The following is a 16,095-nucleotide window of genomic DNA, read 5'->3' as shown; positions in this document are numbered from 1 at the left end:
ACAGAGGATGAGATGGGTGGATGGCATCACTGACTCGATGCACGTGAGTCTGAGTGAACTCCGGGAGTTGGTGATGGACAGGGAGGCCTGGCGCGCTGCGATTCATGAGGTCGCAAAGAGTCGGACACGACTGACTGACTGACTGAACTGAACTGCTGCTCTCCTTAACAATACGATCAGTTTTTAAAACTTAAGAGTTTTTTGTTTGGGTTTTTTTAACTTAGGAAAACAACAAAGCTGAGAGATTCTGAGCAGAAAAAAAAAAAAAGATGAGAAAGAGAAGACACTAACGAGACATAGCTGGGAAACTATTAGGTGAAAAATGATGAAAGATGAAGACCTAAACCAGAATGGCAAAAGTGAGTCCAGAATTGAAAGGACTGTTATGTACATGGACTGATGGGCACTTGAGAACTAAGTAAATAAGGAATATGAAGAAAAGGGAGAAAACAAAAGAAGACTCTGAAACTTAAAAAACTACTAGAAGAACTGTGTGATAATGATACAGAGAAGTTTCAAAAAATAAGGAAAAACAGGCATAAAGATGAGAAAGAGGTAATGAGTACTACTATTTTAGACATTTTAAAATTTTGGTCACCTTAAAATATCTAACTGGAGAAATACACCACAAAAATTTAAATATTGACCTATAATGCAAGTGTAGATATAGACTTCAAAGATATCAGTATCAGTACATGAAACCACTGGAATAAATAAGATTCTCTAAGGAAAACAAACACAATGATAAAGGTAGGATTAGGGAAAGAGAGCAGTATTTAAAGAGCAAAGCTTATGCTTCTATTGGGAGATAAGGTCATGAGGTCTGAGGTACAATTTAAAATATTTTAGTAAAGAAAAATATAAAGCAAATGTGGCGAACTTTTGGCTCTTAAATCTAGAGGATTAATACGAAAGAGAATGAAAAAGTTGGCTGAAAGCTCAACATTCAAAAACTAAGATCACAGCATCCAATCCCATCACTTCACGGCAAATAGATGGGGAAACAGTCACAGACTTTATTTTTTGGGGCTCCAAAATCACTGCAGATGGTGACTGAAGCCAAGAAATTAAAAGACGCTTACACCTGGGAAGGAAAGTTATGACCAACCTAGACAGCATATTAAAAGGCAGAGACATTACTTTGCCAACAAAGGTCCATCTAGTCAAGGCTATGGTTTTTCCAGTAGTCATGGATGGATGTGAGAGTTGGACTATAAAGAAAGCTAAGCACCAAAGAATTGATGCTTTTGAACTGTGGTGCTGGAGAAGACTCTTGAGAGTTCCTTGGACTGCAAGGAGATCTAACCATTCCATACTAAAGGAGATCAGTCCTGGGTGTTCATTGGAAGGACTGACACTGAAGCTGAAACTCCAATACTTTGGCCACCTGATGCGAAGAACTGACTCATTTGAAAAGACCCTGATGCTGGGAAAGACTGAAGGCGGGAAGAGAAGGGGACGACAGAGGATGAGATGGTTGGATGGCATCACCGACTCGATGGACATGAGTTTGGGTAAAGTCCGGGAGTTGGTGATGGACAGGGCAGCCTGGCGTGCTGCAGTCCATGGAGTCACAAAGAGTCAGACATGACTAAGCGCCTGAACTGAACTGAACATGGATCTCATTACAAATTTTTATAATACTAAAAAAAAAGCTTAGGAGAAAAAAGGCAGACTACATATGATGTATGGAAGAGGTGGAGTAAAACAATGGTCACTAGGACAGCAAACAAAATCTTGAGTGAAGGACCAAAGAATACCAAAGTTTCAAGAACAAATACAAGATTAATTTTTAATTTGTAATTTATGTTCATTCCCTCTATTTACCAAAACGGTTAAAGACGATTTACAAAATAACACATACCAAAAAGTAATAAAAGGAAAACAAAGTCAGCGCAGGGGAAAAGATAAAGGGAATTCATTGGACATGGCAACAATGAAGTCTTTGACAAGACTAAGGAAGACGGGAGCAAAACCCAGACTTACTATGGGCTAAAGAGAGAATGAAATCTGAAACAGCAAAGGCAAAAATATAAAGAAGATAAAACATGAAACATTAAAGGCGAAAATGCAGAAATTTTATCAGAAATCTTTATCAATTATCACAAGAATTTTATCAAGAATTTTATCAAGTGGAAAAGGAAAGGAGAAAGAGAACAGTATGAGAAAACTCAATCAGTGTGTTAGCCTTGAAATGGAACAGATAATATTTATGGAAAGATTAGACTTGACATAAAAGAAAATTAACTCTTTTGGTGAAAGAGAACCTATAGTATTGAGTTTGTAGTCACTGTGGTAGGTTGTATGTGTGTGTCTGTCTACATGAATGAAATAGGAGTTACTACTTAATTTTCCACTGGGAGGATAGGTAACCTAAATACCCAAAAAAATTATGTGGTGTATGTGGGATTGGTATGTTACTCCTTTAACTGGGTTCTTTCCCACATCTGAAGACCAAGAAGGGAACGAAAGGTTACTTCTAGCCTGCTTATTACAGTACTGTACAGTTATATCACTGGGGGTCTTGGAAGAGAGCCACTTGCAGAGATTGCAAAATTCTAATTCTTATATCCCTATATGCTCAACCATCACTCCTTTAAAATGAGACATAATCATTAAATGTGAGACATAATCACGAGAAAGCATTTGAAAATCAAAAGGATCTGAGTATGTTTCATGAAAGAGCCAGTGGAGAGAGACTGGATAACCAGGTAAGAGGAAGAATAACAAAATGCAAAAGCAGAAAGAGATGGAACCTAATGTAGAGACTAATGTACTGATCTTACAAAGAGTAAGAACTCTTCCACGTCTGAGATAAAAGGAGGCAAGTTGAGGACAGATGCAGATAACCTTGCAGGTGGCAAGAATGGAAGTTCAAATCCAGTGGTCTTTATGTTCACAATGCTTCCAACAGTCATTATTTCATTATAGCAGGCAGCTTGAAGGTTAAACTAGAAAGGAAATAGAATCAAGCTGCTCCTACACAAAAAAAGGCTCCATTCCAATGTAATGTTTTACAACAGAAAAGCAATCTCGAAGGAAAAAAAAAAAAAGACTATATTTTTCTGGCGAGTTAAAAGTATAGGCTCTATACCATCTCACACCAGTCAGAATGGCTGTGATCCAAAAGTCTACAAGTAATAAATGCTGGAGAGGGTGTGGAGAAAAGGGAACCCTCTTACACTGTTGGTGGGAATGCAAACTAGTACAGCCACTATGGAGAACAGTGTGGAGATTCCTTAAAAAACTGGAAATAGAACTGCCTTATGATCCAGCAATCCCACTGCTGGGCATACACACTGAGGAAACCAGAAGGGAAAGAGACAAGTGTACCCCAATGTTCATTGCAGCATTGTTTATAATAGCCAGGACATGGAAGCAACCTAGATGTCCATCAGCAGATGAATGGATAAGAAAGCTGTGGTACATATACACAATGGAGTATTACTCAGCCATTAAAAAGAATACATTTGAATCAGTTCTAATGAGGTGGATGAAACTGGAGCCTATTATACAGAGTGAAGTAAGCCAGAAAGAAAAACACCAATACAGTATACTAACGCATATATATGGAATTTAGAAAGATGGTAACAATAACCCTGTGTACGAGATAGCAAAAGAGACACTGATGTATAGAACAATCTTATGGACTCTGTGGGAGAGGGAGAGGGTGGGAAGATTTGGGAGAATGGCATTGAAACATGTAAAATATCATGTATGAAACGAGTTGCCAGTCCAGGTTCAATGCACGATACTGGATGCTTGGGGCTAGCGCACTGGGACGACCCAGAGGGATGGTACGGGGAGGGAGGAGGGAGGAGGGTTCAGGATGGGGAACACATGTATACCTGTGGCGGATTCATTTTGATATTTGGCAAAACTAATACAATTATGTAAAGTTTAAAAATAAAATAAAATTAAAAAAAAAAAAAGTATAGGCTCTAGAGTCAGAATGTTGGATACTATCTCCTTGCTCCGTCATTTATTGGCTGGATGACCTCAGGCAAGTTATTTAATTTCTCTGTGTTTTAATTCAGTCACTTGGAAAATGAGAATACTAGTTGTGAGGATTCATTGAGAAAATCTATGAAAAGAGTTTAGGAAAAACTGAGCACATAAGAGCTCATTAAATGTTTGTAATAAGGTGTTAAAATAAACAAGTTATCATTAGTGGTGTGCTTAAGAAAGAGATTTCAACAGTTCATAAATATGATGTGGTATTAAATTATACACCTTTCCTACTTCAGGAGACAGAAAGAAAAGAGGCGGAAGTACAAGTCAAATCTTACAATAGCAACTGACAATGTTTCTTTCTCTACTATACATTTTCAGAGAAAAATTACTTCAATTCAGTAAAAATAACCCCAAGTCAATTAACAATTATTTGAATTTAACTATAAAGTGCTAACCAACCATATTTCTCCCAATGAATGACTCTCTTATAGTGTAAGACAAATATAAATTATATTTTTAAAGGGCTGTAAAGACTTACCATCCAGTTGCTTAATACAGAAAGTGGGCAGATGATCAGTGTCGTTCTTGGTTTATCTTCAACATCGGTTTTCTTTGAACTCTCCACTGCAGACGCTCCTGAAAGAATGAATCAGTGACACATCCTTCAGCAGTTTTTTCTCAAACATACATGAAGTCAATAAAGATATGTCAAAAATGTGCCTTTATGAAGAGAAATTAGGAGTAATTAAAAAGAAACAAAAAAACTTCTGTTTCTAACCATAATGAAGTATCAGGAACTAGATTTTATCTTGCCACTTTATACAACTAAAAATCTGAATAGTGATTGTTTATGGGGAATGTAGAGAATGATGACTGAGAAAGGGTATAGGGAGGAAGTATGGAATATCTCCTAATACTTGTTAGGTTATTCATAGTTATTAAATTTTGTTTTATGCAGTTTTCTGAATTTGTACTATAGTTAATGTGGTATCAGACTCCAAGATGGGCCCAAATGGTATCTATTTCCCCAGAGTCACAATCTTGTATAGCCCCCTTCCACATTCAACTAGACTTGGTGTATATGATCCCCTGGAGAAGGAAATGCCAACCCACTCTAGTATTCTTGCCCGGAAAATCCCATGGACAGAGGAGCCTGGTGCGCCATAGTCCATGGGGTTGCAAAGAGTCAGACACAACTTAGCGACTAAACAACAACAATATGACCAACAGGATATGGTAGAAATGATAGTGTATCACTTCTGAGATTGTTATAAAAGACACAACTTCTGACTCAGATGCCCTCTCCCTCTGTCTAGTCAGCTTCTCTCTCTGATCACTCTCTCTGGGAGAGGCCAGCTGCCACATGAGGACATTTAAGACACCCTATGGGAGGACACACTATAATTTTATTTTCCACTTCCCTACTGGACAGTACTGACATTTTTTCTAATATGTTGCTAAAATAATGTGATAAAACTATTTTTTCATATCTCCCAGTAGATATCAAGAGTTCTAAGTCATGTATCTTTGGGTTCACTGTATGGCTTACTTGTTCTCCAAGGTAATTTACACTTCCATACACTGTGTGTTCCTGTTCCTTGCCTATAAACTGAGATTTGGTGGGGAGGACGGGCGCGGGGTAGGCTGTGCCCCACAGCTTCTGGGATCTTGGTTTCCAGGGATCTAATCCTTGCTACCTGCATTAGGAGCAGAGTCTTAACCACTGAAGTGCCAGAGAAGTCCCACATTTCTTAAAATTTCTAAAGTTAGGGTCAACAGTAATCTAAAAAGAATTTTCTATTTCTAATTTTAGACAAAACTTAACTCTTTCTCATCATTCTTTGCTAGTTCAAATATCACCTTCTTAAACAGGTTGTTGTTGTTTAGTTGCTCAATTGTATCCGACTCTTTGTGACCCCATGGATGACAGCACACCAGGCTTCCCTGTCCTTTACCATCTCCCAGAGTTTGCTCAAATTCATGTCCTTTGAACCAGTGATGCCATCCAACCATCTTGTCCTCGCTCACTCCCTTTCCCTCCTGCCTTCAATCTTTCCCAGCATCAGAGTCTTTTCCAATAAGTCAGCTCTTCCCATTAGGTGGCCAAAGTACTGGAGTTTCAACTTCAGCATCAGTCCTTCCAATGAATATTCAGGACTGATTTCCTTTAGGATTAACTGGTTGGATCTCCTTGCAGTCCAAGGGACTCTCAAGAGTCTTCTCCAACACCACAATTCGAAAGCATCAATTCTTCAGTGCTCCATCTTCCTTATGGACCAACTCTCACATCTTGTACATGACTACTGGAAAAACCATAGCTTTGACTAGATGGACCTTCATTGGCAAAGTAATATCTCTAATTTTTAATATATTGTCTAGGTCTGTCACAGCTTTTCATCCAAGGAGCAAGTGTCTTAATTTCATGGCTGCAGTCACCATGCACAATAATTTTGGAGCCAAGAAAATAGTCTGTCACTGTTTCCATTGTTTCCTCATCTATTTCCAATGAAGTGATGGAACCAGATGCCAAGATCTTTGTTTTCTGAATGCTGAGTTTTAAGCCAGCTTTTTCACCCTCCTCTTTCACCTTCATCAAAAGGGTCTTTAGTTCCTCTTTGCTTTCTGCCATAAGGGTGGTGTCATCTGTGTATCTGAGCTTATTGACACTTCTCCAGAAATCCTGATTCCAGTTTGTGCTTCATCCAGCCTGGCATTTCACAGGATGTAATCTGAATATAAGTTAAATGAGCAGGGTGATAATACACAGCCTTGATGTACTCCTTTCACAATTTTTAACCAGGAACCTTAGGTCAGTATTTATTTCACTATTTTCCTTTATTTTCTTAATGTTTGCTGCTTGCTAAGTCATTTCAGTTGTGTCTGAGTCTTTGCCACCCTATGGACTATAGCCCACCAGGTTCCTCTGTCCATGGGATTCTCTAAGTAAGAACAATGGAGTGGATGGCCATGCATCCCTCCAGGGGATCTTCCTGACCAAGGGATCAAACCAGAGGCTCTTGTGTCTCTTGCATTGTAGGTGGACTCTTTACCAACTGAGCTACCAGGGAAGCTCCATTTTTAAAGTCCTTATTGAATTTGTTAAAATAATGATTATGCTTTACATTTTGGGTTTTTTGGCCCCTAAATATGTAGGATCTTAGCTCCCTGACCAGGGATTGACCTGAACCCCCTGAATTGGAAGGCAAAGTCTTAACCACTGCCCATAAGGAAAAGTCCCATTCTATGTCTTTTGACTGGAACATTTGGTCCATAATTATTGATATATATCTATCTTATCTATCTTCATATTGCCATTTTGGTAGTTATTTTGGATTTCCTTTTGTAGGTCTTTTTTCCCCTTCTCTTATTATTTGATGACTATCTTTAGTGTTAAACTTGCACTCCTTTTTCTTTTTTGTATGCAAATTTTTTATAGATTTTGGTCTGCAGTTACCATGAGGTTTTGTAAATCCCAAAGGAAATCAATCCTGAATATTCTTTGGAAGGACTCATGCTGAAGCTGAAACCCCAATATCTGGCCACCTGATGCAAAGGACTAATGCACTGGAAAAGACCCTGACGCTGGGAAAGACTAAAGGGAGGAGGAGAAAGGGACGACTGAGGATGAGATCGCATCACCATCACTGGATGGCATCACTGACTCACTGCACGAGTTTGAATAAGCTCTGGGAGTTGGTGATGGACAGAGAAGCCTGGCATGCTGCAGTTCATGGGTCACAAAGAGTCGGACACGAATGAATGACTGAACTAATGAGGTTTTTGTACAACAGTCTCTATACATACATAATTATTTTAAGTTGCTGATCTCTTAATTTCAAATGTATTTTAAAACTCCCTTATGATAACTACTTTTGAGATATTTTACATCTAATTGTTTTGTGTATTCCTTAACTGTTTATTGTGGACATAGATGATTTTACTACTTTTGTCTTTTAACCTCCATAACTAGCTTTGTATGAGGATGATTTCTACTTTAACTGTACGTTTGCCCTTTACTGGTGAGTTTTTTCTTTCCGTAATTTTGTTCCTAGTTGTGGCCTTTCCTTCTTTGCCTAGAGAAGTTCCTTTAACAACTGTCGTAAACCTGGTTTTGTAGTGCTGAACTCTTTCATCTTTTGCTTGTCTGTAAAGCTTTTGATTTCTCCATCAAATCTTTAGGAGACTCTTGCTGGGTATAGTATTCTTGGTTGTAGGTTGTTTTCTTTCATTACTTTAAATTTATCAAGCCACTCCCTTCTGGGCTGCAGAGTTTCTGCTGAAAAATCAACTGATATCCTTAAGGGAGTTCCCTTGTATGTTATTTGCTGCTTTTTCCTTGCTGCATTAAATATTTACTCTTTAATTTTTGCCATTTTAATTACAATGTGTCTTAGCATGTTCCTCCCTGGATTCATCCTGTATGGAACTCAGTTGTTCCTCAATTTGGGTGACTGTTTCCCAAGTTAGTGAAGTTTTCAGCTATTACATCTCAGGCTTTTTCTTTTCCTCTTCTCCTTCTGGGACTACTATAATGCAAATATTAGTGAGCTTGCTGCTTTCCCAGAAGTCTCTTAAAGTGTCCTCATTTCTTTTCATTCATTTTTTATTTTTCTTTTAATTATTTTTAATTGGAGGATAACTGCTTTACATTAGTAGGCTGGTTTCTGCCATGGATCAACATGAACCAACCACAGGTATCAATATGTCCCCTCCTTCTTGAACCTCCCTCCCACCCCACCCCTAGGTTGTCTCAGCACACCAGAATTGAGCTCCCTGTGTCATACAGCAAACTCCCACTGGCTATCTAATTTTACATAAGGTAATGTATATGTTTCGATGCTACTCTCTCAATTTGTCCCACCCTCTCCTCCTTACACTGTGTCCACAAATCTGTTTTCTATGTCTGCATCTACACTGCTGTCCTGTAAATAGGTTCACTTTTTTTTTTTTTTCTGTTTAGTAGCAGTGATTTTTACAGAGCTGGAGGAATCATGCTCTCTGACTTCAAACTATACCATAAAGCTATAGTAATCAAAACAGTATGGCTGTGGCAAACAGATCAATGGAACAGTACAGAGAGCTCAGAAATAAACCTACACATTTATCAACAATTAACCTACAACAAAAAAGACAAGAATATACAATGGAAAACAGCCTCTTCAATAAGCGGTGATGGGAAATATGGACAGCTACATGTAAAAAAATGAAAGCAGAACATTCTCTAACACCACATATGAAAATAAACTCAAAATAGACTAAAGACCTAAATGTAAGACCAGATACTATAAAACTCCTACGGGAAAACAGAACACTCTTTGATATGAATCACTGCAATATTTTTTGGATCCATCTCCTAAAGAAAATAAAAGCAAAGATAAACAAATGGGACCTGATTAAACTTAAAAGCTTTTGCACAGCAAAGGAAACCACTGATAAAACAAATAAGCTAAATGGGAGGCCTACTAAATGGGAGGATATATTTGCAAATGATATGACTAATAAGGGATTAATATCCAACATATGCAATCAGCTCATATAACTCAACATCAAAAACACAACCCAATTAAAAAATGGGCAGAAGACCTGAACAGACATTGATTCAAAGAGGAAATATAGATGGCCAACAGGCACATGAAAATATGCTCAACATCACTAACCATTGGGGAAATGCAAATCAAAACCACAATGATACCTCATACCTGTCAGAATGGCTGTCATCAAAAAGAATGCAAATAACAAATGTTAGTGAGGCTGCAGAGAAAATGGAACCCTCATATACTATTAGTGGAAATAAAAATTGGTACAGCAACTGAAAAAAACAGTAAGGTAGTTTCTCAAAGAACCATATGACCCAGCAGGTCTACACTTGGATATACACAAAAAGATAAAAACACTAATTCTAAAAAAACACGCTCACCCCAATGTTCACAACAGCGTTATTTACAACTGCCAAGATACAGAGCAACCTAAGTGTGCATCAGCAGATGAATGGAAAAAAAAAAGATGTCTCACATACACACACAATGAAATATTATTCAGCCATTAAAAAAGAATGAAATTTGGGAAATTCACTGGTAGTCCAGTGGTTAGAACTCAGCACTTTCACTGCTAAGGCCCATGTTCAATCCCTGGTCTGGGAACAAAGATTTCACAAGCCATGTGGTACAGCCAAAAGAAAAAGTTAAAAACAAATAATGGCAGAAAGTGAAGAGGAACTAAAGAGCCTCTTGATAAAGGTTAAAGAGAAAAGTGAAAAAGTTGGCTTAAAAACTCAACAATGAAAAAACAAAGATCATGGTATCCTTTTCCTTCACTTCATGGCAAACAGATAGGGAAACAACAAAAATAGTGACAGACTATTTTCCTGGGCTCCAAAATCACTGCAGATGGCGACCGCAGCCACAAAATTAAAAGACTCCTGCTCCTTGGAAGAAAACCTATGAAAAACCTAGATAGCGCAGTAAAAAGCAAAGACATTACTTTGCTGACAAAGGTCCATCTAGTCAAAGCTATGGTTTTTCCAGTAGTCATGGACATCTGTGAGAGTTGGACCATAAAGAAGGCTGAACACTGAAGATGGATGCTTTCGAACTGTGGTGTTCAAGAAGACTCTTGAGAGTTCCTTGGACAGCAAGGAGATCAAACAAGTTAATCCTAAAGGAAAGTAACTCTGAATATTCATTGGAAGGACAGATGCTGAAGTTCCAATACTTTGGCCACTTGAGAAAAGCCGACTCACTGGAAAAGACCCTGATGCTGGGAAAGACTGAGGGCATGAGAAGAAGGGAACAACAGAGGATGAGATGGTTGGATTGCATCACCAACTCAATGGACATGAGTTTGAGCAAACTCCAGGAGATAATGAAGGACAAGGAAGCCTGGCATCCTGTGGTCCATGGGGTCTCAAAGAATCGGACCCAACTGAGTGACTGAACAACAACAAAAATAAATAAAACAAGTAATATTTTCAAAAAGAAAAATAAAATTTTACTATTTGAAACAACATGACTGGACTTGAAGAGCATTATGCTAAATGAAATAAGTCAGACAGAGAAGACAAATATTGTATGATATCACTTATAAGGAGAATCTAACAAATACTACCAACTAGTGAATATAACAAAAAAGTAGACTCACAGATATGGAGAACTAGTGGTCAACAGTAGGGAGAAGGAATAGGGGAGCCGCAAAGGAAAGATAGGGGAGTAAGTACAAAATATTAGGTATGAGCTACAAGGATATATTGTACAACATGGGGAATATAGCCAATATTTTATAATAACTATAAGTGGAGTAGTACCTTTAAAAACTGTACACCTGTAACATATAATACTGTAAAGCAACTACACTTAAATAAAAAATAAATTAAAAACATTTTAAATTATGTTTACATGTTTATGTTTCCACCTCATCATTAGACATAAGCCCCATGAAAATAGACTTGTCTGCTGCATCTTCAATATGTAAAATGGAAGATACTAAGGTACAGAGATAAAATAATTTGTTAGATCTCCTTAACCACAGTCCAATCTCTTTCCATTTCAAATATTTAGACTCTTTTTTCTTACGAATTACAAATTATAAAGTAATAATAAATATCACTCACATTTTTAATTGAAAAACAAATTCTTCTCATACCAATAATAAATATTTACAATTCTAATTAATCCAAATTAAGTTTTAAAACAGCCATAAATTGCTCTGTGCCTTTACTGGAAACAATATCTCTGCTACTCAGATGAGTAAGAGACCTCTGCCCATCATATTTTTAGCCTAACTAAAACAAATAGAATAGGAAAATACATAAAATTGTACTTTTAAAAATGAGATTATCTTTTTTTCTCTACTTTTTTCTTATAATATGGTTTTACACTTTTGTCATTTAAAATTTTTTTATTTGGGAACAGAAAAAATAAACCAAACAAAAGCAGATTTACTTACCCCTTTTCAACATTTTCTTTTTTGTTACAGGGGTAGATGTAGTAAGTGCACATGCAAATTCTGCATCCTCTTGAACCTTAGAAGATCCTGCTAAAGTACAAACCACAGAATCATTAAGATATTTGAAAACTAATTCTCTCCTGTACTTAAGTACAGATAACTTTCTAAGGATAGGAAACATAATACCACTTACACACTTCAAGAGTTTGTATTATTTAATAAATATAAAATAATTTCTAGTAACCAAAACTGCCTCTTTTGACACTAAGCATCTTTCTAGCTCAGAGAAGAAACAGTCATTCATGATAAATTGAAGCTTCTCCTAAGGAAGAAATGTGAAAGTAGAAGCAGTCAAATGCAAAGTGATTCAGCTCCTAGGTGGAAGGAGAATATGTTCAATGAAACAGGTGTTTAACGTTTAATGAAGATGCTGCCAAATTTTCAGATCAGTCAAATGGTGATAAGTTATTATCCAAATGCAACACAATTTCTTAACCTAGGAATATGATACAATTAGATTAGGAGATAAACAAAGTAAATGATGTTTTAAAGACACAGGAAAAAGTAAAGATACTCAACATTTATAAATTTGTATAATGCTAAATATAATAGCTGAGCTATATTGACGAAAAGGCAGTCTCACCCTACTTCTGTAACTACAATTTATACATACACAAAACAGGTTTTATTGAAGTCATTTTATAAGTAGCAGAAAGATTTCCATTTTGTCTAAAGTCCGTTTAAATATTTTCTCTTAGATTTTAATTTGAAACTATTCTTTCAATTTGCTTCATTCATTTAACACCCTTGGTAAGCTCCATAAATAGTTTAAATGTAAAAAGTAGTCAAGTTTAAGAACTATTACTAAAGAATTCCAAGCTTGATAGATACAAATCAATGAGATACAAATCAATGATTACTTTAATAATCTTTAAGTATAGATAGTGGATATTGATATGTATATACATACCTTTTACTCTGATTTTAGTCTCTGATTGTGTTCTTTTCAGTTTGCCTAAAAATAAAACCAAATATAACATGGTCACACTAGGAAATTAAAATATAGGACACATTATCAAATCAAACTCATTTCATATTACCTTTCATTTTCTGCGGCAATTCACTTGGTTCAACTTCCTCTGAATCACTACTTTCAGTGTACTGTACAGCAGCAGGTTTTCTCCTAAAATTAAGTATACACAATTTTTTAATCAACCCAAAATAAAATGGGATATAAAATCTATGCTTAATAAATTTAATACAAATGCTTTTTTCTTACCCTGGTTTATTTTTTGAGAAAATTTCAAGGGAAAAAAATTTTTATTTGACAAATGAAAGCCAAATTTGCTAAAAGCATTTTGTTTTCACAGCCAGATGCATTTAACTGTACAAAATACAGTATCATGATTATTAAAATAAATTTGAGAAAGTAAACCTTCTAGAATAGTAATCTCTTCAACACTTAATAATTCAGTATTTGGTAATTCAATTAAAATACTTGTATAAAACTAGAACAAAAAAGAAGTGATTCTGATTATCAAAGAGAACCCTCCAATACAAAGTAAGCAGCTAAGAGGCAAAAATATAATTCTTTCATAAGGGAAACTTTTATAAATTCCGTGTAGAAGTAGTACAGTACTATGTTTAAGTGCCTAGAAACAACAGACTGTGGAATGAGACTGCCTAGATTCAAATCTCCATTCCACCATTTATTTGCTATGTGACTTTTGGCAAATTACCTAATATTCTTCTAAGTTTCAGTTTCCTCACTCGGAAAATAGGAATAAAGATACAATTCACTCTGTACGATAAAATGTGTTACCACATGTAAAGCCTCTAAAATAGTACCTGCTATACACTAAGTATATATCTACTTTTTAATTAATAGTTTAATTAATAGTTTGTGTGTTGGTTGTTGTTTTTCCCATGTCATCATTATTTCCGCACCCTTGAACCTAATCTTGTCCATCCAGCTGATAGTGCTCTGTTACCCAGACTCATGGTCAGTTCAGAGTTATATAGATTTGAGATCTAGATAAAAGGGAAACTGATGAGTCCTGGTTTTATACTCAGTTCAGACAGGTATTAAAGACAGAACAATTAACAAAGCCCCAGGTTTGAAATCTCTATTTCAAATAGAATAGCTAAGAGGGACTCAGATTTGGGGTCATACCTGCAGGTATTGATAGTGAACAATAAAACACAAAAGCCAAGTATTTAGATCTACCTCAGAGAATAAATAAAATTTATAAACTTAACAATTCAAGTGGAAATCAGAGGGGCATTATGGGTTTTATTCAAATTCTCCTTCCAGTCTACATGAATATAATACTGTCCATAAATAACTTTATCATGTTTTATTTCTACTAAAGGTGAATTGAGAAACAACTCAGATGAGCAAACAATGCGTTTGTCAAGTCGTCCAATAAATATACATCAGTTCTCAACTCCTTAAATTCATAAAGAAAACTCTTCTAAAGTCTCAATTGAAAACAAAGAACCCAAGAGATCTCAGTTCCTATGTGAAACAAATAGGAAAATAACAGAAAGATAGGGATATTAAAAATTACCAATTACTTCTTTTATATATTAATGTTACTTTTAACCTATAAAATAAGAACAGTCTACCTCCCTAAGTCACAATGATTTTAGCAGTTTCAAATTAAAGAAAGTATTTGAAAGAACTATGCTGTGGAGATAATGGTCATATCTTTCTTGTATATGTAAGAAAATAGAGAAAGAGTTTAAACATATTACATAAAATCAAACCATAAAAGAGTTTACCTTTTGGAGCGGGAGCTAGAGAATTCTGACTTGGGATATTTATTCTTTGTCTTGACATCTGAAATACTGGGTTCTCCACTACATCTAGATCCTTCCATTTCAAAGAAAAGGATCAAGAGTATTAGTAAACTGTCTCAGACAAGAAGCATCTTTCTTAAAACACTGGTTTTATAACTCAATAGCTACAATTTCCTAATCTAGTATTTTCTCACAAAAGTAACTTCAACTTTTTTGTAACCTAGTCGTTTCCCCTAAAGTCATCCAGTCAGTCCCCACACTGACTGTATTTCCTGCTATACCAAGGCAGCTGAGAGCTGCTGCAGAAAAAAATGGACAATAAACAAGTGGGATAATAAATGTACACTTCCCAATCTCAGTTGTCAACCTTGCATCACTTAGCAACTCTTCTACCTATCACAGCGCCTCCCTACCCACTACTATCATACACTGGATCCTCTGCCCAGATTTTACACTCCTTTCACTCCCAGCAGATGACCTACTTCACTTTGTAAAGAAAATCAGATGTCATCTTCTATAAATTAATCAATTTTCCTTTTTTTAAATTTTTTAATTCTCTCAATTAACTATATTTTTCCTCAGCATTACTTCCTTTCCTTCTAATGCTAACTCATCTACCTATTTTCTTGATCACATTTCCTCATAAAGGCCAACAAATTATTCTTTCCATTACATACAAAATTTTTTCCTAAACCCTGCCCCCACAACGAAGCCCTCAATTCTGCCTCTCTCTCCATTTTGCCCCTGTCTTAAACATGGCAAAATTCGTAACAGAACACAGATGTTATTTCTTTCTTCATCTACTAGTCTTCTTTTAAAATATTTCAGTCTTGCTCTACTCTAACCAATCTTCAGAAATTAATTTTATGAAAGTCACTAACTGCTAAATGCAACCTATTATAACTGCATCCCTTTTCATTTCTCCTCTAATTTGGCTCTAATCTATCTTAATCTGCTGCTATTCATGCCTATTTATTCATATTCAGTTATTTATTTACATTATAAATAGCACAAATTATTCTGAGGTCCCATAGCAAGATACTCTGTTTTGTTTTGCTTTTAGCTGCCCTTTCCTGGGGCTTTTTTTCTCAACCAAAAATGTTCTTCCTCAGGTTCTTTAATGTGCTACCACACAATTTCATCATGGCCTCCTGCATGAAATTTTTCTTGACTACTAGTTTTCATGAGATTCTTTAGAAAAAAGTATCTGAAATTTTTCTACAGTACTAAAGCCAGAGGTGGAATTACATCATTAAACTGGAAAAATCTATGGGGTCATGTTCAAAATTAAGGTTTACCTTTGATTAGTCCAGCTGCCTTTTCACTGGTATTGTTTCCTCCAAGTTCCATAGATTCATCGTAAACATTACATTCCTAGATGAAAAGGCATATTTCTTA

General features: G+C 36.0%; 1 protein-coding gene across 2 annotated transcripts in view; it reads right to left on the bottom strand.

Annotated features, from left to right (window-relative positions):
- HLTF (helicase like transcription factor) overlaps window positions 1-16,095 on the bottom strand; it is a 63,508-nt gene that overhangs the window by 21,876 nt on the left and 25,537 nt on the right. Inside the window, exons 9-14 of one of the 2 annotated variants that reach the window (XM_070374835.1) lie at window positions 15,996-16,071; window positions 14,680-14,770; window positions 12,996-13,078; window positions 12,866-12,910; window positions 11,896-11,985; window positions 4,493-4,590 (exon numbers count right to left, since the gene is read on the bottom strand). In XM_070374835.1, the coding sequence (XP_070230936.1) occupies window positions 4,493-4,590; window positions 11,896-11,985; window positions 12,866-12,910; window positions 12,996-13,078; window positions 14,680-14,770; window positions 15,996-16,071 (483 nt within the window). The remainder of the gene's footprint in view (window positions 1-4,492; window positions 4,591-11,895; window positions 11,986-12,865; window positions 12,911-12,995; window positions 13,079-14,679; window positions 14,771-15,995; window positions 16,072-16,095) is intronic. The other variant, XM_070374838.1, reaches the window with a different exon arrangement.

Source organism: Bos mutus, chromosome 1, assembly GCF_027580195.1.
Source record: "Bos mutus isolate GX-2022 chromosome 1, NWIPB_WYAK_1.1, whole genome shotgun sequence".
NCBI lineage: Eukaryota > Metazoa > Chordata > Mammalia > Artiodactyla > Bovidae > Bos > Bos mutus.
This window is presented reverse-complemented; position numbering and strand designations above follow the sequence as displayed.